The 20,766-nt window shown below is 37.4% G+C and overlaps 1 protein-coding gene across 1 annotated transcript in view; it reads right to left on the bottom strand.

The window, feature by feature from the left end:
* The window catches only part of PRRG1 (proline rich and Gla domain 1), a 102,911-nt gene that overhangs the window by 40,628 nt on the left and 41,517 nt on the right, over window positions 1-20,766 (bottom strand). The window contains exon 2 of the mRNA XM_049767120.1: window positions 11,702-11,862. Coding sequence (XP_049623077.1) covers window positions 11,702-11,862 — 161 coding nt within the window. The remainder of the gene's footprint in view (window positions 1-11,701; window positions 11,863-20,766) is intronic.

Raw genomic sequence — 20,766 nt, 5'->3', positions numbered from 1 at the left:
GTATGTCTAAGTCTGGTTTCAGTAAACCATGTATTTAAGTCTTAGCAGACCAAGGTCTTGTAGAAGACCTTCCTCAAAAAATTAGGCTACATTGGCTGCTATTATTATGTATGTTTTTGTTTTTGTTTTAAATGTATAGATAATGTTGGTATCCTAGAATTTTGAGCAGTAATTAACATTGTATATATGTTCTGCAAATCTTGGAGAAACTAGAAATTATCATTAGTCAATTTTTGGAGGTGCTAGAAAGTGTCCTCCCTAGAATGTTTAGGAGGTCAAAGACCCTCCTCCTGATGGTTAACAAACTGTCCGGCAGTTCATTGGGAGGATGCAGAAATACCTAGGCTTTACAATACCAGGGATTATCTGGTTTACTCCAGTAGTGCTTAGAGTCCTCTTGGATTGCACCTAAGTGATGCTAGGGGGCCTATATGTGGTGTTTGACACACACACACACACACACACACACACACACACACACACACAAAAACATGTGCACTATCTACCTCATGTCCCATAAACTAATGTAGACATTACTTAGAAAGAAATAAATTTCAACAAATCAGTGTGAGAAAACACTGAGGGATTGGGGAATGCGGGTCTGGAAGCAAACGCTGACACAGGAGATAGTCCACAAAAGGTTAAGATTAAGATAAAACAGGTTCAGAAACTTCCACCATAATCACTCTGGAAGCAGGTAAAGATCCCGGCAGGCAGACAGGCTACCTGTGAAACTGAAACTGTAATCACTTTCTCTTTACTGGGAAGAGAGGGAACACCCCTATGGATGGAGAACAGGTAGAGATATGGGACCAATCCAGAGGTACTTCAGGTCCATGAATGACAAACACAAGCAAGGAAGAATTATCCCAAATAGGATAAAAATCCATTAATCCAACACCTTTTCTAGAGAAGAACATATATTAAATCATCAAGAGTCCTATAAAATTCAATTCAGTGTCACTTTATTCATTTTTATAATTTAGTTAAGATGAGTAATTTTGAAATGACAAGTATAAAATAGCTAAACAATTTGTATATTTGTGTGTGAGCGCTGATTCTGAGACATATTCAGCAGTGATCAGGGTTTACTCTTGGTTTTGTGCTCAGGGTTCACTCCTGGCAGTGATATGTGGTGCCAAGGAATGAAACAAGACCAGCCATATATGCAAGCAAGTTCCTTAACTTCACTAATATCATCCTGATCTAAGAACTTGATTTTTTTCTTTGGTTTCTGGGTCAAACCTGGTAATGCTCAGGGATTACTCCTGTCTACGCGCTCAGAAATTGCTCTTGGCTTGGGGGACCATACGGGAAGCTGGGGGATCGAACCAGTCCATCCTAGGTTAGCACGGACAAGGCAGATGCCTTACCTTCAAGCCACCACACCAGTCCCAGAACTTGAATTTTTAAATGTTTTTTATTTATATAGTTGTTTTCCAAAGAACAGAGCAATTTTAGAAGCAGGTTTCCTAATAATTATGAACCACTTTTTATGCCATGGAGGAAAGCATAGTCAATTTATATTTGTAGAAGGATAAAAAATGTATGATAGTAACTTAGTATTTTTCTTTGGAGCATACATAGCATTGTTCAGGGCTTACTCCTAGCAAGAATTGAGAGACCATATGGGATGGTAGGGATCAAGCCTCGGTTGGTTACATTGCAAAGTAAGTACTCTACTAATTGTACTAGTGCTTTATGACAGTATCCATTTTCTAAATTCACCAGGGTAACATCCAAAATCAAAATCAAAATATAAATGACAACTAGTAGCAAAATTTGAAACATATATAACCAATAAATATCAGTCTTACTAATAAATATCTTGAAAAAAAGTCTAAAGACAAGAGAAGAGAGTGATATCACATGGGTATATTTGCCTTGTATGCAACTAACCCATGTTCGATCCCCACAGTCCCATATAGTCTCCTCAGTCTTCCAGGAGTGATTCCTGAGTGCAGAGTCAGGAGTAAACCCTGAATGCCACTTTGTGTGATCCCAAAACAAACAAACAACAAAGAAAAATAAAACAAGACCATAAATCTGATGAAATATGGGCAAAGTCAAAGATATTTCAAAAGACATATGGCTTATTAGCACATGGCAAAATATTTAACTTCACAAGTGAAAAACAATAGAACATTATCATATTTCATGCAACAGAAATGTAAGTTTCAAAATATAGTCTGCTGTCCTGAGACTCTGATTCTGAATCCCCGAACATTTCCTCAGAGGCCTAAGGAGCGCACCCCCCAAAAAATTTGCATTTTGAAGCCACTGAGTGAGTAATTCTGGCTGCGGGATCACTCTGCCCTGCTGTGCCTTTGTTCACTCTGAGGATTTCAGGGGAAACTCCTATCTCTGCCTGCTTGAGACTCTGCTTCTGAATCCCCAAACGTTTCCTCAGAGGCCTAGGGAGAGCACCCCCCAAAAAACTGCATTTTGAAGCTGCTGAGTGAGTAATTCTGGCTGCGGGATTGCTCTGCCCTGCTGTGCCTTTGTTCACTCTGAGGACTTCAGGGGAAACTCCTATCTCTGTCTACCTGAGACTCTGCTTCTGAATCCCTGAATGTTTGCTCAGAGGCCTAGGGAGGGCACCCCCCAAAAAAATGCATTTTGAAACTGCTGAGTGAGTAATTCTGGCTGCGGGATCACTCTGCCCTGCTGTGCCTTTGTTCACTCTGAGAATTTCAGGGGAAACTCCTATCTCTGCCTGCTTGAGACTCTGCTTCTGAATCCCCAAACGATTCCTCAGAGGCCTAAGGAGTGCACCCCCTAAAAAACTGCATTTTGAAGCTGCTGAGTGAGTAATTCTGGCTGTGGGATCGCTCTGCCCTGCTGTGCCTTTGTTCACTCTGAGGATTTCAGGGGAAACTCCTATCTCTGTCTGCCTGAGACTATGCTTCTGAATCCCTAAACGTTTCCTCAGAGGCCTAGGGAATGCAGCCCCCAAAAAACTGCATTTTGAAACTGCTGAGTGAGTAATTCTGGCTGCGGAATTGCTCTGCCCTGCTATGCCTTTGTTCACTCTGAGGAGTGTCAACTAGAGGCAGCAGAAGAGTGCTGCCACTTTGCTTCGCTTCGTGGCCGCGCACTCCTTCTAATCAATGAACCCCACCACAACACGCAGGAAAAACCACACTACAAGCGTGACAATGGGGAAACCTCGCAGGCAAACACCATCCACAGAGAATGAAGACGAAAGCTCGGATGACTTAATAAATTCCAACCACCTAATTAACCTTTCAGATAAGGAGTTTAGAATAGAAATATGGAAAATGTTTGCAGAACTCAAAAAGAGCATAGATTGATCTGACGAGAACACAAAGACAATAATCAGAAAACTCCAAACTGAAATAACAGATCTGAAAAACACGGTTGCTCAACTGAAAAACTCAATGGATAGCCTGGCCAACAGGATATCAGCAGCTGAGGAGAGAATCAGAGTACTGGAAGATGTGGTGCAGAAAAACTCAACACAACAGTAGAAATTGTAAAAGAACCTTAAGACAAACGAACAGGCAATGGAAAAAGTACTCAAGGCATGCGAACAGATGAAAATAGAAGTCTTTGATAAACTCAACAGAAACAACATAAGAATCATTGGAGTCCCAGAAACCCAGGAAGGAGATCTCCAAGAAGAATCAACTGTCAAAGACATCATCAAAGAAATACTCCCAGAGTTAAAGGCTACATATAATCAAATCCTGCATGCCCGAAGAATACCAGCTAAAAGAGACCCAAAGAAAGACACCCCAAGACATATCCTCGTTACAATGACAAATCCCATAGATAGAGATAGAATACTAAAGCAGCAAGATCAAAAAGGGAAATAACATTCAAAGGAGCATCCCTCAGACTTACAGCAGACATGTCACAAGAAAATCTCAAGGCCAGAAGACAGTGGTGGGATATTGTGACAAGACTGAATGAAATGAATGCCTCACCCAGAATACTGCACCCAGCCTGACTCACGTTCAGGTTTGGAGGAAGAATACACAGCTTTATGGATAAAGAACAGCTCAGAAACTTCACAGATGATAAAACAGCCTTAAAGAAAAAACTGACAGGTCTACTCTAAGACAAGAGAGACCAACAAACACAGCAAACTTATCTACAAAGATGACATTAAATCCTATGACAATCATCTCCCTCCATGTCAATGAACTAATTTCACCAATTAAAAGACACAGAGTGGCAAAATGGGTCAAAAAGATGAATCCAACCTTCTGCTGCCTACAATAAACACATCTGAATAGTCAGAACAAACATAGACTCAAAATCAAAGGCTGGAGGAAAATCATCCAAGCAAACAACACCCTCAAAAAAGCTGGGGTGGCCATATTAATATCTGATGACACCAACTTTATACTCAGAAAAGTGGTAAGGGACAAAGATGGACACTATGTACTAATCAAGGGATATGTGTAACAGGAAGAAATCAAACTACTAAACATATATGCACCCAATGAGAGACCAGCAAATTATCTAATACAATTACTGACAAATCTGAAAGAAGAAATCAATAATAACACAATCATTGTGGGAGACTTCAACACGGCCCTATCAACACTTGATAGGTCAACCAGACTGAAAGCCAACAGTAACATACTAGCCCTGAAAAAAGTTACGAAAGAAAGAGGACTAGTAGATATATACAGGACACTCCATCCCAAAAAACCTGGATACACATTCTTTTCCAATGTACATGGGTCATTCTCCAGAATAGACTACATGCTCACACATAAAACTTACCTCCATAAAATCAAGAGGATAGAAATCTTGCAGGCTACCTTTGCTGACCACAAGGCTCTAAAATTAGATGTGAACTACAAAGCCACACAGAAGAAAAACTTTAACAATTGGAAATTAAACATCCTGCTACTGAACAACCAGTGGGTCCGAGATGAAATCAAAAAGGAAATCAAAACTTTCCTGGTAGCAAATGATAATGAAGACACAAATTGCCAGAATCTATGGGACACAGAAAAAGCGGTCCTGAGAGAAAAATTTATAGCTCTACAAGCACACACCAGGAAGGAAGAAGGAGTATACCTGAATAACTAATGGCGCAGCTCAAAAAATTAGAAAATGACCAACAAAAGGAACCAAAAAAAGAAGGGAATAACAAGGCTGAAAGCAGAACTCAATGAAGTAGAAAACCAAAAAGCAATCTGAAAGATCAACAAAAGCAGAAGCTGGTTTTTTGAAAAAATAAACAAGATTGATAGACCATTGGCAAAACTCACAAAGAAAGAGAGACAGAGAAATCTGATAACCCGTATTAGAAATGAAAAGGGGGAGATCACGATAGAAATTGCAGAGATCCAATGGGTAATCAGAGACTAATTTGAGAAACTTTATACTAAAAAACATGAGAATCTAGAAGAAATGGAAAAATTCTTGGACACTTATAACCTTCCACATTTAAGTAAGGAGGATGTAGCATATCTAAACACCTCCATCAATACTTAGGAAATCGAAACTGTAATCAAACATCTGCCCAAAAAGAATAGCCCAGGCCCAGGTGGTTTTCCTAGTGAATTTTTTCAAATCTTTCAAGAGGAGCTACTACCAATACTAGCTAAGCTCTTCCATGAAATTGAAAAAAAAAAAAAAACCGGGAACACTCCCAAACAGCTTTTATGAAGCCAACATCACCTTGATACCAAAACCAGACAGAGACGCTGCCAAAAAAGAAAATTACAGACCAATATCCCTGATGAATGCTGATGCAAAGATCTTCCACAAAATCCTGGCAAATAGGATCCAATGCATCATCAAGAAGATCATACACTAAGACCAAGTAGGTTTCATCCCAGGAATGCAAGGATGGTTTAACATCTGTAAATCTATTTACATCATACACAACATAAACAACAAGAAAAATAAAAATCATATGATCATATCAATAGATGCAGAGAAAGCATTTGATAAGGTTCAACACCCATTCTTGATCAAAACTCTCATCAAGACAGGAATGGAAGGAACCAATTCAATATAGTTAAGGCCATCTACCACAAGTCAGTGGCAAATATTATCTTCAGTGGAGAAAAACTAAAAGCCTTCTAAATTCTGGCACAAGACAAGGCTGTCCTCTCTTACCACTCCTCTTCAACATAGTACTGGAATTTCTTTCTATAGTGATCAGGCAAGAAAAAGATATCAAGGGAATCCAGATATGAAAGGAAGAAGTCAAGCTCTCATTGTTTGCAGATGACATGATACTCTACTTAGAAAATCCTAAAGACTCTACCAAAAAGCTTCTAGAAACAATAGATTCATATAGCAATGTGGCTGGCTACAAAATCAACCTACATAAATCAATGCTTTTTTTATACACCAATAATAATAGGGAAGAGATGAAAATCAGGAAGGCAATCCCATTCACAATAGTGCCACACAAACTCAAATATCTTGGAGTCAACTTGACCAAAGACATGAAGGACCTATACAAAGAAAAATATAAAGCCTGCTCCAAGAAATAAGAGAGGACACACAGAAATGGAAACACATACCCTGCTCATTGATTGGCAGGATTAACATCATTAAAATGGCAATACTCCCCAAAGAATTATACAGATTTAATGTGATCCCCTTAAAAATACCCATGAAATTCTTCAAAGAAGTGGATCTAACACTTATGAACTTCATCTGGAACAATAAACACCCTCGAAGAGCTAAAGCACTCCTAGGGAAAAGGAAAATGGGAGGCATTATTTCCCCAACTTTAAACTGTACTACAAAGCAATAGTTATCAAAACAGAATGGTATTGGAATAAAGACAGACCCTCAGATCAGTGGAATAGGCTTGAGTTCTCAGAGAACATTCCCCAGACATACAGTTACCTAATTTTTGACAAAGGAGCAAGAAATCCTAAGTGGAACAGGGAAAACCTCTTCAACAAGTGGTGCTGGCAGAACTGGTTAGCCACTTGCAAAAAAGCCAACATAGATCCCCAGTTAACGTCATGTATGAAGGTAAAATCCAAATGGATTAAAGACCTTGATATCAGACCAGATACCATAAGGTATATAGAACAACACGTCGGTAAAACAGTCCATGACATTGAGACTAAAGGCATCTTCAAGGAGGGAACTGCACTTTCCAAACAAGTGGAAGCAGAGACCAACAGATGGGAATACATTAAACTGAGAAGCTTCTGCACCTCAAAAGAAATTGTGCCCAGGATACAAGAGTCACCCACTGAGTGGGAGAAACTATTCACCCAACACCCTTAAAATAAGGTGCTAATATCCAAAATATACAGGGGACTGACAGAACTTTACAAGAAAAAAAAACATCTAATTCCATCAAAAAATGGGGAGAAGAAATGAACAGACACTTTGATAAAAAAGAAATACAAATGGCCAAAAGGCATATGAAAAAATGCTCCTCGTCTCTAATCATCAGGGAGATGCTAATCAAAAGAACGATGAGTTACCACCTCACACCGCAGAGATTGGCGCACATTACAAAGAATGAGAACAATAAGTGCTGGCGGGGATGTGGAGAGAAAGTAACTCTTATCCACTGCTGGTGGGAGTGCCGCCTAGTACAGCCTCTATGGAAAACGATATGGAGGTTCCTTCAAAAACTGGAAATCGAGCTCCCATTCGACCCAGCTATTCCACTCCTAGTGATATACCCTAAGAACACAAGAATACAATACAAAAAACCCTTCCTCACACCTATATTTATTGCAGCACTATTCACAATAGCCAGGCTATGGAAACAACCAAGATGCCCTTCCACAGACAAATGGCTAAAGAAACTGTGGTCCATATACACAATGGAATATTATGCAGCCGTCAGGAGAGATGAAGTCACAACATTTTCCTATACATGGATGTACATGGAATCTATCATGCTGAGTGAAATAAGTCTGAGGGGGAGAGAGAGAGATGCAGAATAGTCTCATTCATCTATGGGTTTTAAGAAAAATATAAGTCATTTTTGTAACAATCCTCAGAGACAATGAGAGGAGGGCTGGAACACCAGCTCACTCCATGAAGCTCACCACAAAGAGTGGTGAGTACAGCTATAGAAATAACTACACAGAGAACTACCATAATCAAGTGAATGAATGAGGGAACTGGAAAGCCTGTCTGAAGTACAGGTGGGGGTGGGGTGGGATGGAGGGAGATTTGGGACATTGGTGGTGGGAATGTTGCACTGGTGAAGGGGGGTGTTCTTTACATGACTGAAACCTAATCACAATCATTTATGTAATCAAGATGTTCAAATAAGGAAGGAAAAAATATATACTCTGCTGATAAAATGGAAGTAAACAGGCATATGTATGTGGTAATGCAAAATGTTGTAAATACAACACTTACATTACATTTCAACCCTGGTAATGTCTATCAAAAGAACATATATATTAACCTTCACTACCAATTCATTTCTAAGAATTCACTGTGAAGACATACTTCTAATAATGTAAAAATACATATGTACAAATATAGACAGCATTTATAACCATAACTACAAATACTCATAGGCATGAGAAGTAGTTCTGCTGAAATTTATTAAGGATTGTGATATAGTCATGAAACAATAAAACTTTAATTGAAAAACTACACAACCAGAATGATGCACACAGAGAAAACAGTTAAAAAATAAAAGAAATACATAAAAGAATAATATACAGTATTATGAATAACTCACAACAAAAAAACCAATGACCCCATCAAAAATGGGGAGATGAGATGAACAGAGATTTCCATGAATAAGACATATGTCTGTCCAAAAGTCATATTAAAAAGTGCTCATTGGGGCCAGAATGATACACAGTGGGTAGGTCATGTGTCTTGACAACTCAGATTCGATCCTCAGCATCTCATCTGATTCCCAAGAGCCTGCCAGAATTAATTTTTGAGTACAAACAGAGGTAAACCCTGAGTGCTGCTGAGTGTGACCCAGAAATAAAAAAGTGCACATCATCACTTATTACGGAAACCCAAATAAATAGGTAAATGAGGTATCATTCATGTCCCACTACTGATAATTGCATTGCAGTGTTGGCATTGATGTGGTAAAATGTACCTTTCAGTCACTGATTGTGCAAATGTCTGATTTAGACCCTATGGAAAACATTGTAGAGATCTGTCAAAATCAAACAAAATCCACAGCAAATTGAGAGTTTCCATATGCCCTATTAATTCTAGTTTTTGGTATATAAAATTCCCAAACACAAAAACATTAATTCAGATAGACAGTAAACATCTATGATGATTTCAGCACTTAGTAAATTCACCAGGATATGGAAACAAACCAAATGTCCAATGATGGACAAATGGATAAATAAGCTGTGTTATCTAGTGAAGCTCTTTCCTCGCAAGCAACTGACACAAGATTGATTCCTGCGCAGATACAGGAGTAAGCCTGTAGGCAGCTGGGTGTGCTCCTTCCAAATAAAAGTCACAGTATGTATACAGTATGGAATACTATATAGTCATGAGAATGGGTAAGCTCATGCATTTCACTGACACCTGGAAGAACTTGAAGGTATCATTTTAAGTGAAGTAAGGATGTCTCCTTAGTACTAAATGTTCATCACTTATCAGCTATGTGACAAGATAGACAAGGGATTGAATGGAATGTATCAAATGTCAGTAAATTATTGACCCTAGATGGTACAAATAAGAATGCCAAAGCAGGAGAAATATGTATGTAATGGGAGGTAATGAGAAGGCAGACTGGATATAATTTATGGGCACTGATCAGATCTGGGACACAGGAGGTGTAGAGGTGAAGTGTCTGCATCAAAACTGTAAGAGCCGAAGATGGCGAGGTGGTGCTAGAGGTAAGGTGTCTGCTTTGTAAGCGGTAGCCAAGGAAAAACCGCAGTTCGATCTCCCAGCGTCCCATATGGTCCCCCCAAGCCAGTGGCAATTCCTGCGTGCTTAGCCAGGAGTAAACCCTGAGCATCAAATGGGTGTGGCCCGAAACCCCCCCTCAAAAAAAAACTGTAAGAGCCAACACAATTGTAAACACATGGCCAATATTATAATAAAGAAATTGCAATTAAAACTGTTTGGGAGGGAATCCTGAGTCATGGGTTGATACTAGTAGTGTATTTGAAACTGGAACATTGACTGCCTGAAACTCTATGATCAAAAGCTATTGTAAATCATGGTGCCTAAATTAAAATAATAATGTTTTAAAAATTAAAAAGCCAACCATGCTTTGTGATCAACTACATGATGGAATTGTTTTATTCTCTCTGCTGTTTTTACCTGTGTGATTTAAATAAGATTTTTAAAATAATAATGATGGGCCAGAAGGATAGTATAGCAGGTCAGGTTCTTTTATTCATACAGAGAATCCATATTTGATCCCTAGTACTCATGATCCAATGAGGCCTGCATAGAGTAATATCGAGCACAAAGCCATGAGTAAGCCCGAGTAGTGGCAGGTGTGTCAAAGAAACAAAACAAATAATGATGAGGATGTCCACAACTTACCATTTATAAATTGTTTTGCTGTTTATGCTGTAATCTAACATGGATGGCTCTCAGATCAACTTTTCTTGCACTCTTTACTCTTACACCAGGGTCATTCTCTAACTATTATTATATATTCTGATTCTGTGCCATACACAATGGTTCTTGGGGGTTTACTCCTGGCCCCTATGTGCATCCATAATACTATGTGGTGTGAGGGATCGAATCCAGTGCTCTAGTATGCAAAATATACACTACACTTATTTGAGTTTTCTCTCTGGCTCATTATTTTTATGTGGTTTCCATTTTATCCATTTGTTATCAGTAGTTATGCTCAGAGGTCAAACATTTGCAGAACACACAGACTTATTTGTGATGTTCAGATACTTGCTTGTACTGTTCAGCAGGGATCATCCATTGGGTTGTTGTGCTCACACACACTTGGCTGTAATGAACTAGAAATAACACACTAGTCCTAGTGACTAAGCCTGTAGGGCTACACTATGTGATTTGATACCTTGTATCTAACTCCTTAGCCTCACATTTGAAAGGCAAGCATTCTTCCACTGAGCCATTTACTCAAGACCAAAAGACTACAACCAGTGTGCCAGGAAATATCTGATGTGCCTTTAGTATATCTAACATAAATTATCTACCATGTAATGTTATTTAATGGAACACAGAAACTTCATATTCTACCTAGTTCTAGAAAGCGATTTCCAATAATAGTGTAGTTCTGTAGAATTTATACCACCACTTGTGATTTTCCATCCTTCTGGCTCCAGCTCTTTGGTTAGCTTTCAGTCTAAAAGAGAGTGAAGAGGAGTAGTCTTATACAGCAGGAAGAGGAGTCTGGGTATGTCTTTCTTTTTTTATGAGAAATGAAATGTATTAAAATAGTGTCAGTATTCATTAACTTCCTCCACACTTTCTCTTTCACTAAGCAGAGTAAGGTGATGTAATCTGTAACTTTCCAGAATAAAGCCTCCTGTGTGTCAGAGGTTTCCACCACCTTCCTAAAAAGACATGGTTCAGTACAGCAGTGTCGTTGGAAATGAAGTCTCAAAATAGATTAATACATAGGGAAGTGAACAAAATTCTCCAACCCAGTGAGTATTAGGAGTCAAATGCCACTTTCAGAGTTCACAGATAAATTTTCACGATAGCCATTTGGGAGCAAAAACTTCATGGATACCTCAAGAATTTAGGCACATTTTTGAAGATCACTAAACATTTCCAATATACTTACAGTTTTTTCATTATTTTCAAAAGCTTCTCTGGCTTCTTCAAATGTGCAGACTTCTTCTTTGCATTCACGTTCAATGTTGCCTTGTCGTATTTCTTCAAAAAATCCATTAGCTCTTGGGTAGCGTTTTAATACCAAATTAGCCTTTTCTCCTGTGAGGAAAACTAAAAAGATAGGTAACAATAAGCATAAAATTATAATTAAAAGCACAAGGGAAAAACACAAGGGAAGAAAATACACAATATGAAAACTACTGAATGGTGTTTAGAATACACAATCAACAAACTAAATTTCTTTCTGTGAGTCAGCAATGAAATACCACTTAGCTATAACCACCATATATGTTCTCTTCCTTATGTGAAAAGGTCCTTTCAGTAGAAGTTTTCCTGGGAGCAGGGTAGTGACATCATTAACTATTTTACATTTTGCCCTTAGACTGAATGAAATGGATGCTTCACCTAGAATACTGCATCCATCCTGACTCATGTTCAGGTTTGAAGGAAAACTACATAGTTTCACAGATGAACAACAGTTCAGAAACTTTATAGATGCAAAACCAGCCTTAAAAGAAAAGCTGAAATGTCTACTTTAAGACAAGGCAAACCAACAGACATACCAAACTTATACACAGAGATGACATTAAATCCCATGACAATCATCTCCCTCAATGTCAATGGAGTAAATGCACCAAATAAGACACACAGACTGTAAAAATGGATCAAAAAGATAAATCTAACCTTCTGCTACCTACAAGAAGTACACCAGAATAGTCAGAACAAATATAGACTCAAAATAAAAGCCTGAAGGGAAATCATTCAAGCAAACAACACCCTTAAAAACACTGGAGTGGCCATATTAATATCAGATGACATAAACTTTAAACTCAGAAAAGTTGCAAGGGACAAAGATGGACACTTTGTACTAATTAAGGGATAAATCTCAATACTAAACATGTATTCATTCAATTTTTGAGACCAGCAAAATATCTAATACAATTATTGACAAATTTAAAAGAGGGTATAGATAATAACACAATAATTGTGCGAGAACTCAACACGGCCCAGTCAACACTTGATAGGTTAATCAGACTGAAACCCAACAAAAATATACTAGCCCTGAATAGCCCTGTATATACTAAAATATGTACTATATACAAAAATATATATACAGAAATAAAGTAGCCCTGAACAGAGAGAAAGAGGCCTATGATATATAATATATAACATTATATATTACATATAATATATTATTATGTTATATAATATATGATATATAATAAGATATATATTATCATGTATATTATATATACATAATATATAATACATATATATTATTATAATAGGCCTTTTTCTCTGCATTTCTATTTCTCTCTATATAAACATATACACATATATGTAGGACACTCCATCTCCAGAAACCTGGGTACACATTCTCCTCCAGTGTGCATGGGTCATTCTCCAGATTAGACCACATGCTAAAACATAAAACATGCATCCATAGAATCAAGAGGATTCTGCAGGTTACCGTCAATGACAACAAAGCTCTGAAATTAGATGTGAACTACAAAGGGACATAGAAGATAAACTTTAACACCTGGAAATTAAACATCCTACTACTGAACAACCAGGGGGTCCAAAATGAAATCAAAGAGGAAATCAAAACTTTCCTGGAAACAAATGAAAATGAAGACACGAAGTATCAGAATCTATGAGACACAGCAAAAGCGGTACTGAGAGGAAAATTTATAGCTTTGCAAGCACACATCAGGAAAAAAGAAGGGGCATACCTGAATAACATGACACAGCTTATAAAATTACAAAATGATCAACATAAAGAGGCAAAACTAGGTAGGCAGAAAGAAAAAATAAAGCTTAGAGCAGAAATCAATGAAGTGGAAACTCAAAAAACGATCCGAAAGATCAACAAAAGCAGAAGTTGGTTTTTGAAAAAAATAAACAAGATTGATAGACTATTGGCAAAACTCACAAAGAGAGAGAGACTTGATAAAACATATTAGAAATGAAAAGGGGGAGATCACTACAGATATTGCAGATATTCAAAGGCTAATCAGAGAATACTTTGAGAAACTCTATGATGAAACATGAGAACCTAAAAGAAACTTATAAATTTTTGGATTCTTATAACCTTCCACAGTTGAATAAGGAGGGCACACCATATCTAAGCACCTCCATCACTATTGAGGAAATTAAAGCGGTAATCAAATGTCTGCCCAAAAATAAAGGCCCAGGCCCAGATTGATTCACTGATGAATTCTTTCAAACCTTTCAAGAGGAATTACTATTTATCCTTGCCAGGATCTTTCATAAAATTGAAAAAACAGGAACACTTCCAAATAGTTTTTATGAAGCCAACCTAACCTTTATAATGAAACCAGACAGTGATGTTGCCAAAAAAGTAAATTACAGACCAATATCCCTAATGAAAACAGATGAAAAGATTCTCAACAAAATTCTGGCAAATAGGTTCCAATACATCATCAAGAAGGTCATTCACTACAATTAAGTAGGTTTCATTCCAGGAATGCAAGGATGGTTTAACTTCCATGAATCTATCATCATAATACAAAATAATAACAACAAGAATTAAAACCGCATGACCATCTTGATAGATGCAGAGAAAGCATTTGATAAGGCCCAACTCCCATGTTTTTCTTTTTATTAATTTTTGTAATATAAATATTTATTTAAGCACCATGATTACAAGCATGTTTGTAGCTGCATTTCAGTTATAAACAGAATACATGCCTTTACCAGTGCAAAATTCCCACCATCAATGCGCCCCCTACCCCTACCTGTATTCGTGACAGGCATTCTACTTCTCTCATTCTTTAACATGTTAGTTGTTAGCATAGTTATTTCCCTAACAGAGTTCACCACTCTTCTGATGAGCTTTAAATTGTGAATTTGTTCTTCCAGCCCTTCCAGTCCTTAATTCTATAGTCTCTGGGCCTTACTGCAGTAATGTCTTTAATTTTTCTTATAACCCATAGATGAGTGAGACTATTCTATGTCTATCTCTCTCCCTTTGACATATTTCACTTAAGATAATAGATGCCATGTACATCCACTTATATTAAAAATTCATGACTTCATCTCCTCTGATGGCTTCATAATATTCCATTGTGTATATGTACCACTGTTTCCTTAGTCTTTCTTCTGTTGAAGGGCATCTTGACTGTTTCCAGAGTCCGGCTATTATAAGTAGTGGTGCAATATATATAGGTATGAGGAAGAAATATTTGAATTATATTTTTGTATTACTAGGGTATATATATCCCTAGGAGTGAAATAGCTGGAAGTTCAATGGGAGTTCAATTTCCAGTTTTTTGAGGAATCTCCATATTGTTTTCCATAACTGCTAAACTAGAGGGCATTCCCACAGCAGTGAATAAGAGTTCCTTTCTCGGGGTCAGAGAGATAGCATGGAGGTAGGGTGTTTGCCTTGCATGCAGAAGGAGGGTGATTTAAGTCGTGGCATAAGATATGGTCCCCTGAGCCTGCCAGGAGCAATTTCTGAGCATAGAGACAGAAGCAACTCCTGAGTGCTGCCGGGTGTGACCCAAAAACAAAAAAACAAGCAAATAAAAAACCAACCAACTAAACAAACAAACAAAACAGTTCCTTTCTCTCCATATTGATTGTTTTTGTTCTTTGTGATGTGTGCTAGTCTCTGTGGTGTGAGAAGGTACCACATTTTTGATGGTTTATATATTTTTTTATTAAGGTCTGTCAGTACCTTGTATATTTTGGATATTAGCCCCTTATCTGATGGGTATTGGGTGAATAATTTCTCCCATTTAGTGGGTGGCTCATGTATCCTGGGCACTATTTCCTTTGAGGTGCAGAAGCCTCTCAGCTTAATATAGTCCCATCTGTTTATCTCTGATTCCACTTGTTTGGAGAGTGCTGTTTCATCCATGAAAATGTCTTTAATCTCAATGTCATATAGTGATTTACCTATGTGTTGTTCTATATACCTATGATTTCAAGCCTGATATCAAGGTCCATAATCCATTTGGATTTGATCTTTGCGTATGGCCAAGACTAGTTCTTGAAATAAACTCTCAGGAAGATGGAAAGGAAATTAGCCTTTCTCAATCTAGTTAAGGCCATCTACCACAAGCCAATGGCAAAAATTATTCTCAATGAAGAAAAACTAAATGCCTTTTCTCTAAATTCTGCTACAAGACAAGGCTGTCCTCTCTTACCACTCCTATTCAACATAGTACTGGAAGTACTTGAGATGGCAATTAGGCAAGAAAAATATATCAAGGGCATCCAGACAGGAAAGGAAGAAGTCAAACTCTCATTGTTTGAAGATGACATGATACTACATCTACATACTAAAAATAATATCAAAAAGCATCTAGAAACAATAGATTCATATAAAAATGTGGCAGGCAACACAATTAACACACAAAACTCAATAGCCTTTTTATACATCAATAATGATAGGAAAGAAATGGACATTAAGAAAACAACCCCAATCACATTAGTCTCACAAAAACTGATATATCTTGGAGTTAACTTGATTAAAGACGTGAAGAACCTATACAAAAAAATTATAAAACCCTGCTTCAAGAAATAAGAAAGGACAAGTGAAAATGAAGGCATATACGCTGCTCATGAGTTGGCATGATTAACATAATTAAAATGGCAATAATTCCCAAAGCATTGTACAGATTTAATGTGAAAAGATACCCATGACATTCTTCAAGGAAGTGGATCAAAATATTCTAAAATTCATTTTTCACAATAAACACCTATGAATAGTTAAAGCAATCCTTGGGAAAAGGAATAAGGGAGGCATTACTTTCCCCAAACTTAAACAGTAATACATAGCAATAGTTATCAAAACAGCATGGTATTGGAATAACTACAGGTTTTCAGATAATTGGAATAAGCTTTAGTACTCAGAGAATGTTCCCCAGACATACAATCACCTAATTTTTGATAAAGGGGCAAGAAATTCTAAATGGAGCAAAGAAAGCCTCTTCAACAAGTGATGTTGGCACAACTGATTAGCCACTTGCAAAAAGCAAACTCAGATCCCCAGATAACACCATTTACAAAGGTAAAATCCAAATTGATTAAAGACCTTGATATCAGACCTAAAACTATAAGTTATATGGAAAAACACATAGATAAAACACTCCATTACATTGAGACTAAAGGCATCTTTAAGGAGGAAAGAGCCCTCTCCAAACAAGTGGAAGCAGAAATAAACAGATGGAATTATATTAAGCTGAAAAGCTTCTGCACCTCAAAGGAAATACTGCCCAGGATTCACGAGCCATCCACTGAATGGGAGAAATTCTTCACTCAATACCCAACAGATAAGGGTCTAACACCCAAAATATACAGGGTACTGACAGAACTTTACAAGAAAAAAATCTAACCCCATCATAAAATGGGGAGAAGAAATGAATGGACACTTTGTCAAAGAAGAAATACAAATGGCCAAAAGATACATGAAAAAATGCTCCACACCACTAATCATCAGAAAGATGCAAATCAGAACTACAATGTGGTGCCATCTCACTTCACAGAGATTGGCACATATCATAAAGAATGTGAACAAGCAGTGCCAGCGGGGATATGGAGAAAGAAACTCTTATTCACTGCTGGTGGTAATGCCATCTTGTCCAACCTTTATGAAAAACAACATTGGGATTCCTCATAAAATTGGAAATTGAGCTCCCATATGATTCAATTATACCACTTCTATGGATATATAAATATAAAAAAGTAAAATATTATGCAGTCGTCAGGAGAGATTAAGTCATAAAATTTTCCTATACATGTACATGGAATCTATTACGCTGAATGAAATAAGTCAGAGGGAAAGAGATAGACACAGAATATTCTCACTCCTCTATGGGTTTTAAGAAAAATAAAAGATATTTTGCAACTATTCTCAGAGACAAAAGAGATGAGGGCTGGAAGGTCCAGCTCATGACATGAAGCTCACCAAAAAGAGTGGTGAGTGTAGAGAAATAATGGAATAAATGAGGGAAGTAGAAAGCCTGTCTCTAGTCTTACCTTTATAGAAAACAATATGGAGATTCCTCAAAAAACTGAATATTGAGCTCCATATGATCCAATCCTACCAGTTCTCCATATGATCCAATCCTACCATATCATATATATATATATATATACAAGGGAAACAAAAATAAAATTCGAAAAATCCCTTCCTCACACTTATTTGCAACGCTATTTACAATAGCCAGACTCTGGAAACAAACAAGATGCCCTACAACAGATGAATGGCTAAGAAACTGTGGTACATATACACAATGGAATATTATGCAGCCATCAGGAGAGATGAATTCATGAAATTCTCCTATACATGGATGCACATGGAATCTATTGTGTTGAATGAAATTAGTCAGAGGGAGAGAGATAGACACAGAATAATCTTACTCATTTATGGCTTTTAATAAAAAAGGCATTATTGTAATAAGCACAAAGACAATTAATTTAGGGCCAGAATGGCCAGAAGTACCGGTTCACAATTTTACATTCAAATACAAGAAGGGGTGGGGAGGATGGAGCATTGGTCGTGGCAATGTTACACTATTGAAGGGGGTTATTCTATTTATTTTTTGAAGCCCAAAATAAAAGCAAAATGGGAAAGACATCTCCACTCCTATATTTCCTACAGCACAATTCACAATAACCAGAATCTGAAAACAACTTAATAGCGAAGAATAGATGAGTGGTTAAAGAAACTGTGGTACATCTACACAACAGAATACTATGCAGCCATTAGAAAAATGAAGTCATGCAATTTGCTAATACATGGATGGTTATAGAGAGTATTACACTGAAAAAATGTGTGATTTTTTTAAAGGGATAGTGGTAGACATAAGTTTGGGAACTTCTGTTCTCTATCAATTTATGTATATAAACACCTGTCTAGGGGTCAGAGTGATAGCACAGCGGTAGAGCATTTGCCTTGTAGGCTGCCGACCCGGGTCAGACCCGGGTTCAATCTCTGGCACCCCATATGGTTTCCCTAGCCTGCCAGGAGTGATTTCTGACTGCAGATCCCAGAAATAATTTCTGAATGCCGCTGGGTGTGGCCCAAAAATCAAATAAACAAACAAACAAATAAACAACTGTTTCATAAACCCCCTTGCTACACCAAGCTTGAATGGGCTAGCACTTTTTTTCCTCTAATAATGGTCACAGATGACCCTCTTCAAAAATTTTAAGTAAGTTACTAAAACTTGTATGATAGATTTGTATGGCTCTGATAAAATCAGTAGCTCATAGAAGACAACAGCATAGCCCCCTGCACCATTTTGTTATATCACTCACTCCATAAGTTCTATGAGCTTATGTGGGAAAGAGCTTAGGAATGTGAAAATTGAAATTTGTGGAACACTGATAAATCTGGCCTCTTATTAAAGAGTAGACAAAGGTAAGTAAAATGCTGAGTAGAAAGGTACATTCTTTCTCTATCATAGAAATTAATATAAACTCAAATAAGACAACCTCAGACTCAAGTACTATAAGTCATTCCTATACTATCATTGCAATTTTTCAGGGTTACAGAAATCCTGGTATTGGAGCCCTGTTTTTTTATTTTAATTTTAATTTTGACCAAAGTGGATTACAAATCTTTCACAGTAATTTTTTAGGTACATAGTAATATTGAATCAGGGGCTTTACCACCACCAATGTTGTCTTCCCTCCACCCCTGTTCCCAGCATGCATTCCATATCTCCCTTCTTTACTCCCCAGTTGCTAGTATACGTGGTCCCCTCTGTGTCTAGCATGTTGTAGATTAGGTGTCGATTCTGTTGTCATTGGCTTTGTATTTGGTGTTTAAGTCTGATCATTGTTTTTATTTCTACTTAATGTTCATACGACTGTCTGGTCTTGGTACCCTCCATTATTTCCCCCTCAATTTGTGAGGTAGAACAAGGTGGTTGAAATTATGTGGTTCTGTTTGAAGGAAAGAAAATAATAAAATGCAGCAAAAATCAAACAAGCAAAAAATGAAAGGACTCCTAGACTCTATAAATATCAATTAAGAGAAGAAAGAGAAAAAGGAAGAAACAACAATACTAAAAAATTTTTTAAAAATCAATCAAAAACTCTAAAAGCACCACAGCAATAAAGAGACCAACCACACAATAACCATGGTCCTGAAATAAAAAACAAAACAAAGCACAATACAAAGAAAACCCACGGGATAAATAGCAAGCAACAAACAACAATAACAAAACCAAAAAAAAAGTTAATTTGTGCTTCTCTCTCTTTTTCTTCTTGCATAAGCACAGTAAATATTAGGGAAATTATAAAGGGAATTCTCTTGGCCTAAGAGATACAGAGTTTCTCCACCCTTGAAGTATACTGTCATGAGCATAACTACAGGCTCCATACATGTTCTTTTACTCTCCCCTTGGTCCTTTTGTGATGTCTGGAAACTTTCCACTCCATCATGGATAATAAAATCCTGCCTCTGTAGCTAGAGATCTTGGTATTTGCATACGTCAAAGGATGGAGCCTATGATGGAGTCTTTATGGTTCTAGGAGTTCTGTTCCATCATTGTTGTTTTAATCAGTCTTCTGTAATTGGTGGTCTTGGTTTTTGCCCCGATCCTAGGATGAAGCATAGGATACAGTCTTTCCTTATGTTTCCAGAAGATCTGCTCAGTTGCAGTTATCTCAGTCAGAACTCTGAAGTTAGAGATATTGGTTGTTGTACAGATCATAGGCCAAGGCCTAGACTAGGCTCTCTCTCTATTGGTCCCAGTATAAGTTCTGCCCAGTCATGGTTATCACAGTCAGTCTTCTGTAGATATTGAAGTTGGCTTTTGTACCAATCGAAGAATGACATGTCTTCTGAAATCATTTTATCGTTAGGAGGTGAAGTAAAACAACCTGATCTTAGACCAAGTTGTTGCCCTTTTCTTATTATGAGGATGTCATATCAAAACCAATGCATATTGGTGTCAGAGCAGTATTAAGAATGTCCCAGAGGGAGTTTGGTTCCTGGAGCTGTTGCGGAGAACTGTGTCAGTTCTATGTCTG

Source organism: Suncus etruscus, chromosome X (genome assembly GCF_024139225.1).
Source record: "Suncus etruscus isolate mSunEtr1 chromosome X, mSunEtr1.pri.cur, whole genome shotgun sequence".
Taxonomy (NCBI): domain Eukaryota; kingdom Metazoa; phylum Chordata; class Mammalia; order Eulipotyphla; family Soricidae; genus Suncus; species Suncus etruscus.
This window is presented reverse-complemented; position numbering and strand designations above follow the sequence as displayed.